A 16,003-nucleotide genomic window follows, 5' to 3' on the forward strand; every position below is an offset into this window, starting at 1 on the left:
CAAAACTGGAAACAACCTAGGTGTCCTTCAGTGGGTGAATGGTTAAACATTCTGTGCTATGTCCACACCTGTAATACTAGTCAGTAATAAAAGGGAAGGAACTGCTGACGGACGAAACAACTTGAGTCTCACACTGAGTGAAAAAAGCCAGTCCTGAAACTTTACATACTATGTGATTCCATTTATATAACATTCTTGAAATGACAAAATTATAGAGGAAGGACAGATTAGTGGTTCCCAGGGGGTTAAGGAAGATTTGGGGGCAAAAGAGAAGTGGGTATGGTTGTAAAAAGGCAACGGGAGGGATCCTCCTGGTGATGGAAAGTTCTATCCTGACTGTATGGACATCGTTCTCCTGGTTGTGACATTGTTCTATAGCTCTGCAAGATGTTCCCATTGTGGAGTAGAGAGTATACTGTGTCTTCTGGATGATTTCTTACAGCGTATGTGAGTGTACAATTATCTCAAGATAAAAATGAAGCAGACAGGAAAAAATGACATGCCTCTTATTAAATGAGATGATGTACAAAGGATTATTACATTTTATTTTTGAAGACTGAAGATATGGAAAACTGGCTTAATGTTAAATGAAAAGGGAGGAGCTAATCAATATGGTTCCAATCTTTCTGTTTATGTGTAAAAAGACTGAGAAGAAATCAATCAAAATGTTAACTCTATCAATTTATGTGGTCAGTTCCTTCTTTGTAACTTCGTTTTCCAGATTTTTTACTCTTACAGTTTTAAAGAGTTAACAAGAATTTACCTATAAGATAGTTATGGATGAAATGATATATGTCTGGGATTTGTGTCCAGATAATCCAGCTAGAGAGAGAGGAGGAGGAAACGACACTGGCTGTTGTTGAGTCTGGGTCCTAGGTACCTGGGGGTCCGTTTACTATTCTCCCTCTTTTAGTTTTCTGTAATAAAATTTTAAAAGAAGAGTTACCTTATTTTTGTTGTTGTTGTTCATTAAAAACAAGCAAATGTACAGTCGGTTCTCATTATTCTTGGTAGTTAGGTTCTATAAAGTCTCGGGGAAACTGAATTAGCAAACAATGAGCCGTTGCTCCCAGGGAATCACAGGGTTAGGTTCCTGCAAGCCTCTAATCATGACATTTTTGTCAGCCAATCAGAACATAACCTTGTTTTATTTTTATTTATTTATTAAAAATATATTTATTTATTTTTGGCTGCGTTGGGTCTTCGTTGCTGCGCGCGGGCTTTCTCTGGTTGCGGCGAGCAGGGGCTACTCTTCCTTGCGGTGCGCGGGCTTCTCATTGCGGAGGCTTCTCTTGCTGTGGAGCACGGGCTCTAGGCGCGCAGGCTCAGTAATTGTGGCACGTGGGCTCAGTAGTTGTGGCTCGCGGGCTCTAGAGCACAGGCTCAGTAGTTGCAGTGCACAGGCTTAGTTGCTCCGCGGCATGTGGGATCTTCCCGGACCAGGGCTCGAACCCGTGTCCCCTGCATTGGCAGGAGGATTCTTAACCACTGTGACACCAGGGAAGTCCCTAACCTTGTTTTATTTATGTTTCATATATACTGTTGATTCATTAACATTGAACTCAGGGCCAACAGCACTGAACTCATGCCTGAACAGAGTTATCTTATGTGCGTATTTTCTCCTTAGGGCACATCACAGCCTTCTTGCACTTAGGGACACTAGATAGCATTGAGCGCTACAGGTGGGGGCCATTTTAAACAGCAACAAAAAGCACAAAAATGTGATAATCAGCACTTAATAGACTACAAAAATGATGTATGTATACAGTATGCGAGCTGAAACAAGAAGAGAGTGTGTAGCCGTGTCAGCCCTCAGCGGGGAGCGTGTGCTTCCCTTAGCAAATCAGATTCCCCCAATCTGCCCATGTGTATGTCCACCATCTCAAAACTGCTGGAATATTGATCTGAGGGTTACAAATAAATTTTTTTTTATTTTATTTTATTTATTTATTTATACAGCAGGTTCTTATTAGTCATCCATTTTATACACATCAGTGTATACATGTCAATCCCAATCGCCCGATTGATCCCACCACCTCCAACCCCCGCCGCTTTCCCCCCACAGATACATTTTAAGTAGGCATATCTACAAATACAGAATTCAGGCATAATAAGCATCAACAAGTTAAAGTGACAAGTATAATGATTGACGCAATATAAGTGATAATTAAGTGTTCCTTTCTCTTTTTGTAGGTACAGACGAAGATGCTGAATTATTCAATAAAATTTGATATGAGTACTGTGGTTCTCATGTAAGTGAGTTACGTTAGTGAGTTAAATACATTAGAAAGCAATGTGCAGATGAAACAAATGTCATCTGTAGTTGGTTATAAGTGGTGGTGGGGTTATAGAAAGTTGGACATAACCTCCCAGCCCATGAGAAAATTAGATTTAACTTAAACGTTTGAAAATTACAACATTTTGGGGAGTTCCCTGGTGGTCTAGTGGTTAGGATTCGGCCCTTTCACTGCCGTGGTCTGGGTTCAATCCCTTGTCAGGGAACTGAGATCCCACAAGCCATGAAGTGCGGCCAAAATAAATAAAGTTACAACAGTTTTGTCAATACTAAACCCACCACAAGCTGGAAGACTCACTACATGCTATCAAATGAGATTTGTGCTTCCCTGAATTTCACAAATGCATCAAGTAAAATACTTTAAAAGGAAAACTATTCACTCTAACGTGAAAATGTTGAAGAATTCCAGTTTTATTCTGGTTTTTCCAAAGTGATTTTTTTAATCAGGAGCTTCAAATGGAAAATATTGATGTTTCTGATAAATCTAGCATAATGAAATTAGATTTAGGTTGTAAAAGAATACGAAAAGACAATGCTTGTAAATGTCATTCAAAAGTCAGAAAAATCACTGGATCTTTAAAATGCTAAATATGTTCATTAGATCTTGTTTACTAAAACTAAGTGTGTAAAGCTGAAACTTTACACTAAAAGACCTCTTTTTTGGTAAAAATATTGTTTCCCATTAATCAACAAATACTGAATGCCTTCTGTAATTGATGCACTTTCTGAGGCATTTTGGGGGGATGCAAATCAGACATTGCCCTTATCCTCTAAAGAACTTTCCTAGTTTTGAAGATAAAACCTGCCCTTATCACCTCAGTTGGATAGTGGTTTACAATTTTCAGGAATGGTTTACATCTGTTGTTAAATAAGCACGTCTCAATCCTCTGAGGCAGGACAGTTAGGATGTAATCCATTCATAAGAGAAGAAAGTTAGACTTAGGTTGTAACAGTACGTAATGATAGAGCTGGAATTAGAACATAGACCTTTCAGGTGGTTAGGCCAGTCTTCTAATCAAGTTATAGGCAATTTTTTTAGGAAGGTCTCTGCTTTTTCCAAAAGAGTAAAATTCATGTGCCAAGTGCCATAGGAGTTTTACGAGATCAACAGAGGTTGCAGAGTGGATGGCGTTTACACGGGCAGTGAAGAAAAGTCTAGGTAGCGGGAAAGCAGTGAGCAGAGCGTGGAAGCCAGAACTCGGCGGTGGCATCAGGTGATGGGGGAGGAGGGGCGAGAATCCTGGATGTGCTGGCTTGTGAAGAAGGGCTGACTCCCAGGCCACCTTAGGACTCTGATGGAAAACTCCACTTACTCTCACCCTCTCCCTTCCCCACTCCCAATAGTGCAACGGGACTAGACCAGAGAGTGCTGTCCCAGGGTCCCTGGATCATGGCTGGTGAGAGATGAGTTACCGCGGGCTTCAGCCCAGTGTGGACGTGGAAATAAGTAACTGCCCTCCCCACCAACTCCAAACCCGAGGGAGTGCTCTTCTCTATTGTAGATGTGGTGGCCACTGTCTCAGGCGGCAGGCGGGACAGTCCTTAGGGAAGAAGAGGATCAGGTGCCTCAGATGCAGGATGTGGAGGCCAGAGGGCCAGTGCAGAAACCAGCTTTTTCTGCCACTGCAAGCGTGGCCCTCCGTCGGTAAAGGGCGCGGTGATACGTGGGTGATGGCAGTGGTCCACACACGTGAATAGAGAATTACAGACTCGATGGCTGCAGAGGGGATGGTTTCCTTAAGTACCCACAGCACAGGCAGTTGGGGTCACAGTTCCTAATTCCGTAGGGGGTGCTCAGTATTGTGAGCCCTACTGTTCTTACAGGCAGGGCGCACTTGTTGGAACCGTCATTTCATTTGTGCAGGATTCTCTGCGTACAATGCCCTGTTTGTTTGGGCCGCTGTAACAAAGTACCACAGACTGGTAGCCTATACACGTGTACAGGAGCGAAATGTATTTCTCACAGTTCTGGAGGCTGGAAGTGCTGGCACAGTTGCATTCCAGCCAGGGCCCTCTTTCTGGTGCATGGCCTGCAGCTTCGCCGTGTCTCCACGTGGCAATAGGGGCAGGGATCTATGTGGGGTCTCTTTTATCAGAACACTAGTCTCCTCTCAAAGGCCCACACTTCCTAATACCACCACATCAGGCATTAGGAATTCAACATACGAACTTTGGGGGGACCCAAACATTCAGACCACAGCATGCCCTTCACCTGTTAACATTTTTCTATTCTTCAAGGCCCTACAGTTACTTTTCCCCATAACATCTCCAGTCCCACCCGTCAAGATTAATTGTCCCCTCCTCCAACCCCCAGAGTACTTTTTAAACAATAAATTATCATTATCAGCCTGACTCATAAGTACAATTAATTGAGTGCCCATTACCTGGCTGATGTGTGCTGGGTCATTTACATGTGTTATATAACTTAGCCCTCACTGCAGTATATCTCCATGTGGCACATGAGACAGCTGGCAGTGGAAATATTAAGTCACTTGCTTAAAGTAATTGGCTAATCATATATTGGTTTGTAAGATGCCAATAAACACCGTCACGCTGGTTAATAATGGTGCAACAAGAACTCGGGTGACGAGGACTCTGGAATAGAGACTGCCCAGGAAGGCTTCCTAAGGTCAGCTAGGCATATACAAGTAGTTAAGAGGGCAGGCTCTGGAGGAGGCCCCCCTGAGTGTGCATCTCGGCTTTTGCATTTACTAGCTCTGTGGCCTGTGGCTAACTCCTCACTGGCTCTGTGCTTTGGTGTTGTGCTTGCCTCTTAGGGTTCTTGGAAAAATTAAATGAGAGATAATTCTGTGGAGTGCTTGGCACTGTCCCTGGCAGATAGTAAACATTCAATAAACATTAGCAGTTATCATTATCATCATCATCATTATTATTAAATATTAAAAGGTACCAAGATGTGTGGCAAGAGCTCCAGAATTTTACTAAGAACATCTGGATTCATGTCCCAAGTCTGTCTCTTTAGAAAGGCTGTCTTAAACAAGTATTTAACATTCTCCATTCTAATTTCTTAATTTTCAAAATGAGAAAAATATATTAGGGTTCTTTTGAGAGCTAAGTGAGAAATCACACCCAAGAATACTTGGTGAAACTATCAAGTGCTTCACAAATATGTTGTATCAGTAGTATTTATTATGAGCTAATCTTTAAATATTTTGCAGCATTTTATACACTGCTTGCACACTGAGGTTTAAAAACGTTACTAAATCCAAATGTATGTGGCTAATGATGAAAAATATGAGATATTTACTAGTATCTTTGTTCTTCTCACTTTATGAGATGTTGATGACCAGTTATTAGTTCACTGTATACAAAATAGTGTCTCTGCTGTTTAAAGTACTTAGAACATTCTTATTGTAGGTTGAATTATGTCCCCTGAAAGATAAGTCCTAACTGCTAGTACCTCAGAATGTGACCTTACTTGGAAGTAGGGCCATTGTAGATATAATTAGTTAGGATGAGGTAGGAGTAGAGCGGGCCCACTCTACTCTTATAAGAGGAGACCTGGAGAGAAGGCCCCGTGCGTGATGCAGGGGGCAGAGGCAGAAGTGATGCAGCTTCAACCCAAGGCCTGGTAAGGATTGCCAGAAGACCGCCAGAAACTAGGGAGAGGCAGGAGGGACTCTCCCTTATGGGTTTCAGAAGGAGCACAGCCCCACGGACACCTTGTTTTTGGACTTCCAGCCTCCAGAACTGTGAGACAAAAGAATTCTGTTGTTTTAAGCCGCCCAGATTGTGGTACTTTGTTACAGCAGGCCTAGGAAGCCAATATAATACCTTATGAATCTCTTTCAAGAATGTTCGATAATCTTAATTTTAAAAAAATAAGAGAGTTATTTTGGAGAATTAAAGAACCATAAAGTGGAAAAGAATAAAATACTATCTTAGACCAATACTATTCATGAGTCCAAAAATCTATGAGAGGCAACGAAAAATACTAAGAACACATGGGTTTTTCAGTCATATGTGCCTGGCTTCAAATTCTTGCCAAGCTACCTAATAGCTGTGTGAACTTTAGTTAAAACGTGCTCAGTTTCCTCATTTAAAAAATGGAATCATCGGGCTTCCCTGGTGGCGCAGTGGTTGAGAGTCCGCCTGCCGATGCAGGGGACACGGGTTCGTGCCCCGGTCCGGGAGGATCCTACATGCCGCGGAGCGGCTGGGCACGTGAGCCATGGCCGCTGAGCCTGCGCGTCCAGAGCCTGTGCTCCGCAACGAGAGAGGCCACAACAGTGAGAGGCCCGCATACCGCAAAAAAAAAAAAAAAAAAGGAATCATCATGCCTATGTCCCAGGGTTGTTGAGAAGCGTTTTTCCAGCACCTGGGACCAAGCAGGGACTCTGGCACATGGTAATTCTGAGTAGATGCCAGGGGATGTTCTGTCCAACAGCCTGGTGATTGTAATTTACCACAATCTCAGATTAAGAATATGTAAATAATCCCTACATTCCCCTTTAGTAACTCATCACAAATATTCCATTCAGGAGTCAGATTTTTACTTGGGAATATGAAGCAGAACACTAACACTGATTTTACAGTGTCTGTCAGTATTCATCCAAGCCTCTCTCCTCGTTCTCAACATTTCCTTTTTTTTCTTTTTCAAGTAAAAGGAATTTAATCACATCTTCATTTGTAATTAAAAAACTGGAAACAGCTTACACATCTGATAGAAGCAGGTCATTTATATTGTACAATATGCAACTTATTTGAACAATAATATGGGACTATATGACATGGTATTGTGATATGTATATGTGTATATATTTACACATTCACATGAATATATGTAACAAATACACATATATTTAGGGTACAACTAGAACACATACAGCCTAAAATAGCATTGAGGCCTTTATTTGAACAATTAAAAACAACTGTGTTTTCATTTGAGAGAAGCCATTGTAGGGGTAAAGAAGCAGAATTCAAGAAGTACTTCAAGAAGGCTTTAACATCTGGAATCAGATGTCATGATTTCAGAAAGGTTAATACTCCCAAGTAGACCCTTGTTATAAATTGTCCAGTCTCAACATTTCCTTTTGTCTTCTTGGTCGTTTATCCATTTTAAAGCAGCACCTAGGCACTTCTGTTTGTACTCAGGGAAGGAATGTAGCTATGGGGCGGGGGTGGGGGTGGGGGCGTGCTGGCCTTTGAGTTTTAAGGATAAAAACTAATGGATTAATAGACAAAAGGCTGAGGAGGGAGCATCAAAATGATTACAGCTTCCCCTCCTTCTTCCACAGTCTCTCGACAGCCTCAAACAAGAATCGCCAAGGCTCAGAGGGGTCCTGAGTGTCCAAATGAGAGGAGCCTGGGAGGGTCCCAGAGAAGAGCACTCTCCCTGCCGAGTGAAGAGATAGCGCATCCCAGGTAGGGTGGAGGTCCCAGAGCCAGCAGCTCCAAGCTTCAGCTCTGGGGGAGACCCCTGGGCGTTAGCGGGACCCAGAGGGAGCGGCTGCCTGGAGCACCAAGCAGCGGAATGAGTCCCACTCATCCTTGGGAATGAGACCCAAGGACGGAGGCAGAGAAGAGCAATCCTAACTCAAAGGAGTCGTGGGATAGGAAAAAGACAGTCTCCAGGGCAACCTGCTTGGCCTAATCCAAAAGGTCCAGGTGGGGAATTGATATCTCAAGTGATCGAGGGTCCAGATGACATGGAAATGAGCTTCATCTCAATATCTTGGCTTTATGCAAATATTAGGGGAAAAGAGGGGAAGATACTGAATTGACCAAGACAAAATTTTTGCCAGCCTGGTAAAACGATGCCTTGGAATAGAAGTTGAATTGTAGTAATTCTACAATTTGTATGTGTACATTTCATGCACATATGAGTTTGTAGATGGAGATCCTGGCCTAATATACCTGATTTATCAGTTTGAACTATAAAGCTCAATTTAATCCAATCAATGTTTATTGAGTGCCTGCCATGTGGCAGGCAGTGTTCTAGCCCACATGATGTTTACTGTCCAGTTGGGGTGGTGGGTACTAAAAAGTAATTGCAAGTCAAATAAATGTTACCAAAAGGGAAGTTCGTGGAATCACATAGCAGAAGAATTTAGACTATATAGCGGTATGGTAAATGCCTCCTTGAGAAAATTACGCTTAAGCTGAGACATGAGAAATTAGAAGGGATACGCCCAAGGTGAAATGTGATCAGGAGAAGAGTGGTAGGGGGGAAAAAGGGAGAAGCAGTTTCAGAACTGTGAGTGACAGGCGGCACGGTTGGGGCATAGAGGGCAGAGGGAAGGGTATTAGTGCTTCAGCTCAAAAAAGTTCTTAGATTTTTAGGATATTATTTCTTTGCTAGGTAAGTTGGCTGGAAAATCAGATAATGCAGCATATTTAGGTCTAAAACCAGGGGGAAAGTCTAGCCATTATTTAAAGTAGCATTCTATCATAATGCCCCAAATTCACTTGAAATGACTGATAGTTCTAGAGTAAAAATATTTTCACTCCTACACCCTATGCCTATTTCTAGACATTATCTGTAGTTTCATAACTGTGTCCAGATGAGGGTTCTCTTAAGGTCGTAAAGACTGTATGCTCTTGTAACTATGTCACTATCTTCCCAACATGTTATGGTGTTTACAAGTGTAAATGAAGTCAGAACTTTATACCACTTCCATTGGAACTCAGTACATTTCACATGTTCTTTTGATCAGAATCTGATCATTTATTTCACTTCTGGGTTGGCAGTCTCCAACAACACATTTCTTGTGTTACATCTGTGTGGGCTGGAAATTTACAACTTAAAATGCATTCTTGCATTAAACTACTATCATGAACGGTGGCTTCAACAAGGATATGCATCCTGTAGTATTGCTGAATTAATTTATTCTGCATTTGACTTTTGATTCGGCCCACTTGTGGTTACCCTACAAAGCACCCATCCCCTTCTTTTTGTTTCTTTTATTTCTATCCTTTTTTCCTCTGCAGTGCACACAATGTCAGTCTACCAAGCCCTATCTACATTACCTTCTGAATGTCCCTTTCCCACAATTCCCGTGCTGCTCCCTGGTTCAGGCTCTTAGCCTTTCTCACTTTGACTAATGCCTCCAAATTGCCTGCATGCTCTCTCCCATCAACAACCCTCCATCCTGCTGCCAAAGTTTTCCATCTTGTTGCCAATCTTTCCTCCTTAAAACCCATCACTGTTTCCCTTCACCCAAAGCAGCTGTCTCCAAATCTCAGTGAACTCGTACCCTTAACCGGAAAAACAATGAGGAGCATGCAAACCCAATACGGCCAAATTTATTTTTTATAACATGTGTTTATTATATTAATATTAGGTCTAATATAAATTGCATCACAAGAAGAACAATTTTAAATATAAACTGAACTGCAAATACATAAAAGTTACAGTTTTTCCTATACTCCCTTGAACTCCCACAGACTCACATATACTGTACCTTTGAGCTACAGTGTATCGCTTAGAATTCTCTCACCTACCACAGTCACTCTTTTTTTTTTTTTTTTTTTTGGTGGTGCAGCATCGGCATTTTAGTTCCCCCACCAGGGATTGAACCCGTGCCCCTGCAATGGAAACGGGGAGTCCTAACCACTGAACCGCCAGGGAATTCCCATAGTCACTCTTGACTGTATCTTTGCACAGGTTGTTGCTTCTGCTTGGAAATTCTTTTACACTCCCACTCCCCCCAGCCGTTCTTTGCCTAATTCATACCCATGGTTCAGGACTCATTTGCTTGACTATCTTCAAGGATACCTTCCTGGATCCTCTCAGACAGGATCAGATACCTTTCTCTGTGTTCCCATAGCAACGTGAGCATCCTTTATGTAGGCTGTGTCCCTTACTAGTCATTAAGCTCCTTGAGGATAAGGATCGGGGATTTCATCTTCATGTTATCATTGCCTAGCACAGGACTCAGTACATAGAGCAACGTTACTATTCAGCTGAAAATAGTTTGTCAACGGTAGTTTGGTGGAAAGCAAGCTGGATGACGTGTCGTTTTGGTCATGGTGGGGAGCTTGTAATGTTTTTTGCATCTTTAAGAATTGTTGCCCATTTTCCTTCCCCCCGCCCCAGGAACAGGATTGTACTTTTTTATACTAATTTATTTTCATCTAATTTTAACTGCTCTCCACTATTAGTCATTTCAAAAATTTGGTACAACCTAAATGTTTAAAAATAGGTAAATTGCAAAGAGTACGCATGATATTAGATTGTAGAAAAAATACATACGCTGTATGTAAAAGAATCTTGGAGGATATATTCTAAGGTATTCATAAACATTTTAGTACAAAAATAGGTTTGTATTATTAAAACACTTCCTGCTCTTTACAGAAAATCAGAAACCACAAATAAAGAAATAAATTAAGAAACAGTCAAAATGTCACTGTCCTAGAGACAGCTGTTAGGTGGGAGAGGATGGGGGGAGGGGAGACATATATGAGTCGATTAGGGACGGATTAGGAAACGGGTCGTCTTGATTGGACTTTTGGAGGGAAGCACAGAAAATCAAATTAATTTGGTGGGAATACAAGGGATCGCTTGAAATAAATGAGGAATTCTTTTGAAGTAGCTAAACCTATCTTCCTACCTCAGATTAAAGTGCAGTTTATTCATTTAATTTTGCTAGCCCCAAATCTGGACAAATTAAGTATATGTTTATTTCCAGATTTATCCTCTTCTCCTCTGTTGCAGCCAAATTATGGTCCTCATGCTTCCCCTAAACTTGTCCCTAATGTCCTCTTGACTTTGCAAGTTATGCTATGCACAAGTTATTATTATAATGAAAGCCACCAATCATTGTCTATTGAAGTATGTCCACCTTTCAGAGCTCACCTGAGCTGCTTTCTCCTCCGTGAAGTCTTCTCTTCCCAGCCCACCCTTACCACTCAACTGCAAGGAATCGCTTCCCTTTGAATCTCTGTAGAGCCCTTTTTTGGTTGATGGCCTCTATATTCTGGTTATGGAAAGGGAACAGAGCAGAGAACATGCCGCGGAGCGGCTAGGCCCGTGGTGTCCAAGATTGCTTTTTTTCTTTTTTTTTTCGGTACGTGGGCCTCTCACTGTTGTGGCCTCTCCCGTTGCGGAGCACAGGCTCTGGACGCGCAGGCTCAGAGGCCATGGCTCACGGGCCCAGCCGCTCCGCGGCATGTGGGATCTTCCCGGACCGGGGCACGAACCCGTGTCCTCAGCATCGGCAGGCGGACTCTCAACCACTGCGCCACCAGGGAAGCCCCAAGATTGCTTTTTGGTGGAGGGAAAATACCCACACATAGAATTGGTGACCAGAATTATTATATAGATAAATATTTAATAGCTTGATGTAACCAAAGAAGCGTTAAATGAAACCAGTACAAATATATAAACTCTATTTTAAAATATAAATATATATACAGACATAGAAAAAATGTTAAAATGATATACATTCTTGAATGGTGGAATTATGAATGACCCTTATCCTAGTACTTTTTCTTAGTTTTGTAATATACATAAAATGAGTATGTCGAATTTATAACTAGAAAAATTGGATTTTTAGTTATAAATATAAAGCTGCTTCTTATTTTTAAAGAGAGTATATCAGTCTCCCAGATAACTTTAGGATGTGCAATTTGTGTTGAGCTTACTTTTAATGAATCCTGGGTCACTTTACATTTTTCCTCGTTTCCAAGACTGTAGAAAAACCAATTGATTTCTTCTAAAGTTCCACTAGGTGGTGCTACGGTGGAATTAATCATGGCTTTTTTTTTTTTTTTTTTTCCTTTTCTTTAATCCACTAGTTCTCAAACTTTAGATCCTGTTTTGGAATTCCAGGCACTATTCATTTCCCCCAGTCAATCTCTTCATGGTGCCATTACCAATTAACAAAAACAGATCACCTCACTGCACCTCTAGTGCTGATTTAATGTGATATTAAGGAGGTGACATCTATTAAATATGATAGAAAATCCATTGATTTATGCTGAATGATAATATAAGCAATGGTCTGTTGTAAACATTAAACAGACATATATCCAACCTTGATAACCATGAGTCCTTGGAGATAAATGGAGGTATCTGTACCATGTTTTGTGAACCACTAATTTACAATACAGTACGTTAAGAAATTTGGATTGTTAATTTTCCAATTACCAGTCATTCTCAAGTTTCGGATCTTGAGCTACAGGAATCCAAAATAATGGCACACTGACGATTAAATGCATGCTATTGTGTATGGCATTTAGACAGTCCGTGCAGAGGTCAGAAGTGTTCTGGCCCAGAGGTCCTTTATTGATGAGGCTCAGTAAATTTCTCCTTTTGCTGCACATTTGTCCCCCAGCGATCTTTCTGGCTCATGGCTTCAGACATCACAAAATTTTCTCATTCTAATAATATATGCTCTTTAGCTTTTTCTCCTGGTAATTTTGTCAATAAATGTCATGAGTTGTAATACTGTGCCATTAGAAAGATTTAGCAAAAATATGTCACAATTCATTACTTATAAATAAATTTATGTAGTAAAAAGAAAAACCCCAATTTTTTTTTTCCTGTATAGGGAAAAACCCAGTTCTTCCCTACTGTGTGTTCCTCTCCTGTGTGTCTCCTTTCCCACTCTCATCAAACACTTCACACCTGACACTTCTGGTCACGAAATGTGGGTCTTTTCCCCAATAACAAAGAGCAAGTCTTTGGGATGCCAGCTGGGTGTCCTACGATTTAACTAAATTCTGATCCTATCGACCTGGAGGTAGGTCAGATCCCACAGGTTAAGGGCTCAATCCCATAAGACTCCCCTCAACACACACTCACAGTCACACACTTCAGATGGCAGTCACAAGCCCAGGTTATCACCCGTGCTCCTGACCAAACTGCATATAAATCAGACGTCCGTTCAGCCCCCTCGTCAGCTTCCATTAATTTGCTAGAGCAGCTCACAGAACTCAGGGAAACACTTACTTACATTTACCATTTTATTAGAGGATATGATAAATGATACAGACGAAGAGATAGACAGGGTGAGGTCTGGGAGGGTCCCAAGCCGAGGAGCTTCTATCTTCATGGAGTTGGGGTGCATCACCCTCCCGGTGTGGATGTGTTCCTCCACCTGGAAGCTCTCCGAAGCTCCTCCCATTGGGATTTTATGGAGGCTTCCTCACATAGGCATGGTCAATTATCAACTCCATTTCCAGCCCTCTCCCCTCTCTGGAGGATGATGGATGGGGCTGAAATTCCGAACTTCTCACCGGGAGCCCACTCAGACTCACCTCCACAGAGCAAAAGGTGTTTCTAGTGCCCTTATCAGTTAGGAAGTTTCAAACATTTTAGGAGTTTTGCACCAGGGATGGGGTCAAAGACAAATATTAGAACAATAGGTGCTCCTAGTATTCTTATCACTTAAGAAATTACAAGGGTTTGGGGAGCTCTGTGCCAGGAACCCGGGACAGAGACATACATATATTTTTTTCTATAATCTAACACATAGTGTCTATAAAAGGTTGATGTGGTAAAACTAAATAATGACCTCTAAACGTCCACATCCTAATCCCTGGAATCTGTGAATGTTATTTTATATGGCAAAAGGGACTTTGCAGTTGTGATTAAATTAAGGATCTTGAGACGCGGAGAATATCCTGGATTTTCTAGGTGGGCTTGATGTAATTACAAGTCCTTATAAGAGGGACACAGGAGGAGTCAATGGCAGGGGAGAAGGCCACGTGACTATGGAAGCAGAGATTGGAGTGATGTGCTTTGAAGATGAAGGAAGGGGCCACAAGCCAAAGAATACAGGCTAGAAGCCGAAAAATGCAAGGAAGTGAATTCTCTTTTAAGAACCTCCAAAATAATGCAGCTCTGCAAACACCCTGACTTTAGCTCAGTAAAACTGATTTTGGACTTCTGGCCTCCAGAAATGTAAGAAAATAAATTTGCATTGTTTTAGGCCATTAAGTTTGTGGCAGTTTGTTATAACGGTGATAGGAAATTAAAATACTGATACTTGTATATCTGATTCTTGCTCAGTTACCTACCCCTATTAATATAGCATTGTTGCATCTATTTTGAAATCCTAACCTGCCTATATTATTGTAATATAAACATTGTAATACATTGCAAAAATACGTGCTACTTCTCATGGATTTATTAACTAGTTCAATTTTTCTGGAAGAAGGTTTAGCAACATGGATCAAGATATTTTTAAATGTTCATACCCTTTGACCCAATAATGCTAGATATCTGAGAAAATAACCATAATTACATAGATTTTATACAAGAGTGGGCATTGTAAGAATATAACCAATATTAGAGGAGATATTAATAAAAGAGAAAAAACAAACAAAATAAATACCCTGCTTTCAGTAATGAATAAAATAGTGTGGCAGAAGGTTGACAAGAAGTAGAAGACTTGAATATATTATAGCTCAAATAGACATCAATAAAACACTCCACCCAACAACAGCAGAATATACATTCTTCTCAAGTACACATGGAATATTCTCCTGGATAGACCACATGTTAGTCCACAAAACAGGTATCAATAAATTAAGAATATTGAAATCATAGCAAGTAACTTCTCTAACCATAATGGAACCAAAATAGAAATCAATAACAAAGAGAAAACTGAAAATTTTACAAATCTGTAGCAATTAAACAACACACTCCTAAACAACCAATGGGTCAAAGGAGAAACCATGAAAGGAATTAGAAAATACTTCGAGATGAATGAAAACTAAAACACAACATTCCAAAATGTATGGAATGCCTTGAAAGCAGTGTTCAGAGGGAAATTTAGAGCTATAAATGCTTACATTAAGAAAAGCACAGGACTGAGCAACCCTAGTGACAGGAGCTGAAGAAGCAGCGCAGGTTGTCCCGTTTCCCCTCCCCCTTCCCTTCTCCGGGTGACTTCCTGGGTCCCCTACACTCCACAGTCCCGGTCCCGCCATGTCCCAGAAACAAGAGGACGAGAACCCTGCGGAGGAGACTGGCGAGGAGAAGCAGGACACACAGGAGAAAGAAGGTATGCTCCCTGAGAGAGCCGAGGAGGCAAAGCTGAAGGCCAAATATCCAAGCCTAGGACAAAAGCCTGGAGGCTCCGACTTCCTCATGAAGAGACTCCAGAAAGGGCAAAAGTACTTTGACTCAGGAGACTACAACATGGCCAAAGCCAAGATGAAGAATAAGCAGCTGCCAAGTGCAGGACCAGACAAGAACCTGGTGACTGGTGACCACATCCCCACCCCACAGGATCTGCCCCAGAGAAAGTCCTCACTCGTCACCAGCAAGCTTGCGGGGTAACCGGGGCCCCCTTCTGCTCCCCTTCCTCACCCACTGGACTTTTGTATATCATAGGCAGGGATGGAATGGGCACCTAGTTATATCTTCTCAGCTTGCTAGCCAGAAATGACTGTGATTCTCCTGGGGGCTGCTGAGAAGGTAATGTGGGCTGAAGAGAGGCTCTGAGTTCATTTCTTTGGAGAAGTTGAGATTTCCACACCCTCATGTAGCCCAGGTAGGGGCTCAGAAATAGGAGACTAGGATTGGATAATGCTGCAAACTCTTTTTCTTTTGTACAAAAAACTGGGGAGATGTGACTTCTACTTTTGGAAGAGAATATCCCAAAATTGGTTAGGCTAGGCCTTGGGAATAATATGACAGGTTTAACATCCCAAGGCTAACCTGACATGGTTGGGAAAGATAGATTGAATGGGATCTGTTTTCTGTGCTTTAAATGTTTTGTCCCTTGGGCTGCT

The 16,003-nt window shown here is 41.6% G+C and overlaps 1 protein-coding gene across 1 annotated transcript; it reads left to right on the forward strand.

Moving 5' to 3' along the window:
* Window positions 1-15,080: 15,080 nt before the first annotated feature.
* LOC309835422 (alpha-endosulfine-like) lies at window positions 15,081-15,548 on the forward strand (the record flags this gene model as incomplete). Its single annotated transcript, XM_082674864.1, has 1 exon — window positions 15,081-15,548. Exon 1 carries the CDS (start codon window positions 15,195-15,197, stop codon window positions 15,546-15,548), a length of 354 nt encoding a protein of 117 aa, XP_082530990.1. The 5' UTR covers window positions 15,081-15,194.
* Window positions 15,549-16,003: the final 455 nt, after the last annotated feature.

This window comes from Grampus griseus (genome assembly GCF_964374135.1).
Source record: "Grampus griseus genome assembly, chromosome: 17".
NCBI classification, from domain to species: Eukaryota; Metazoa; Chordata; class Mammalia; order Artiodactyla; family Delphinidae; genus Grampus; species Grampus griseus.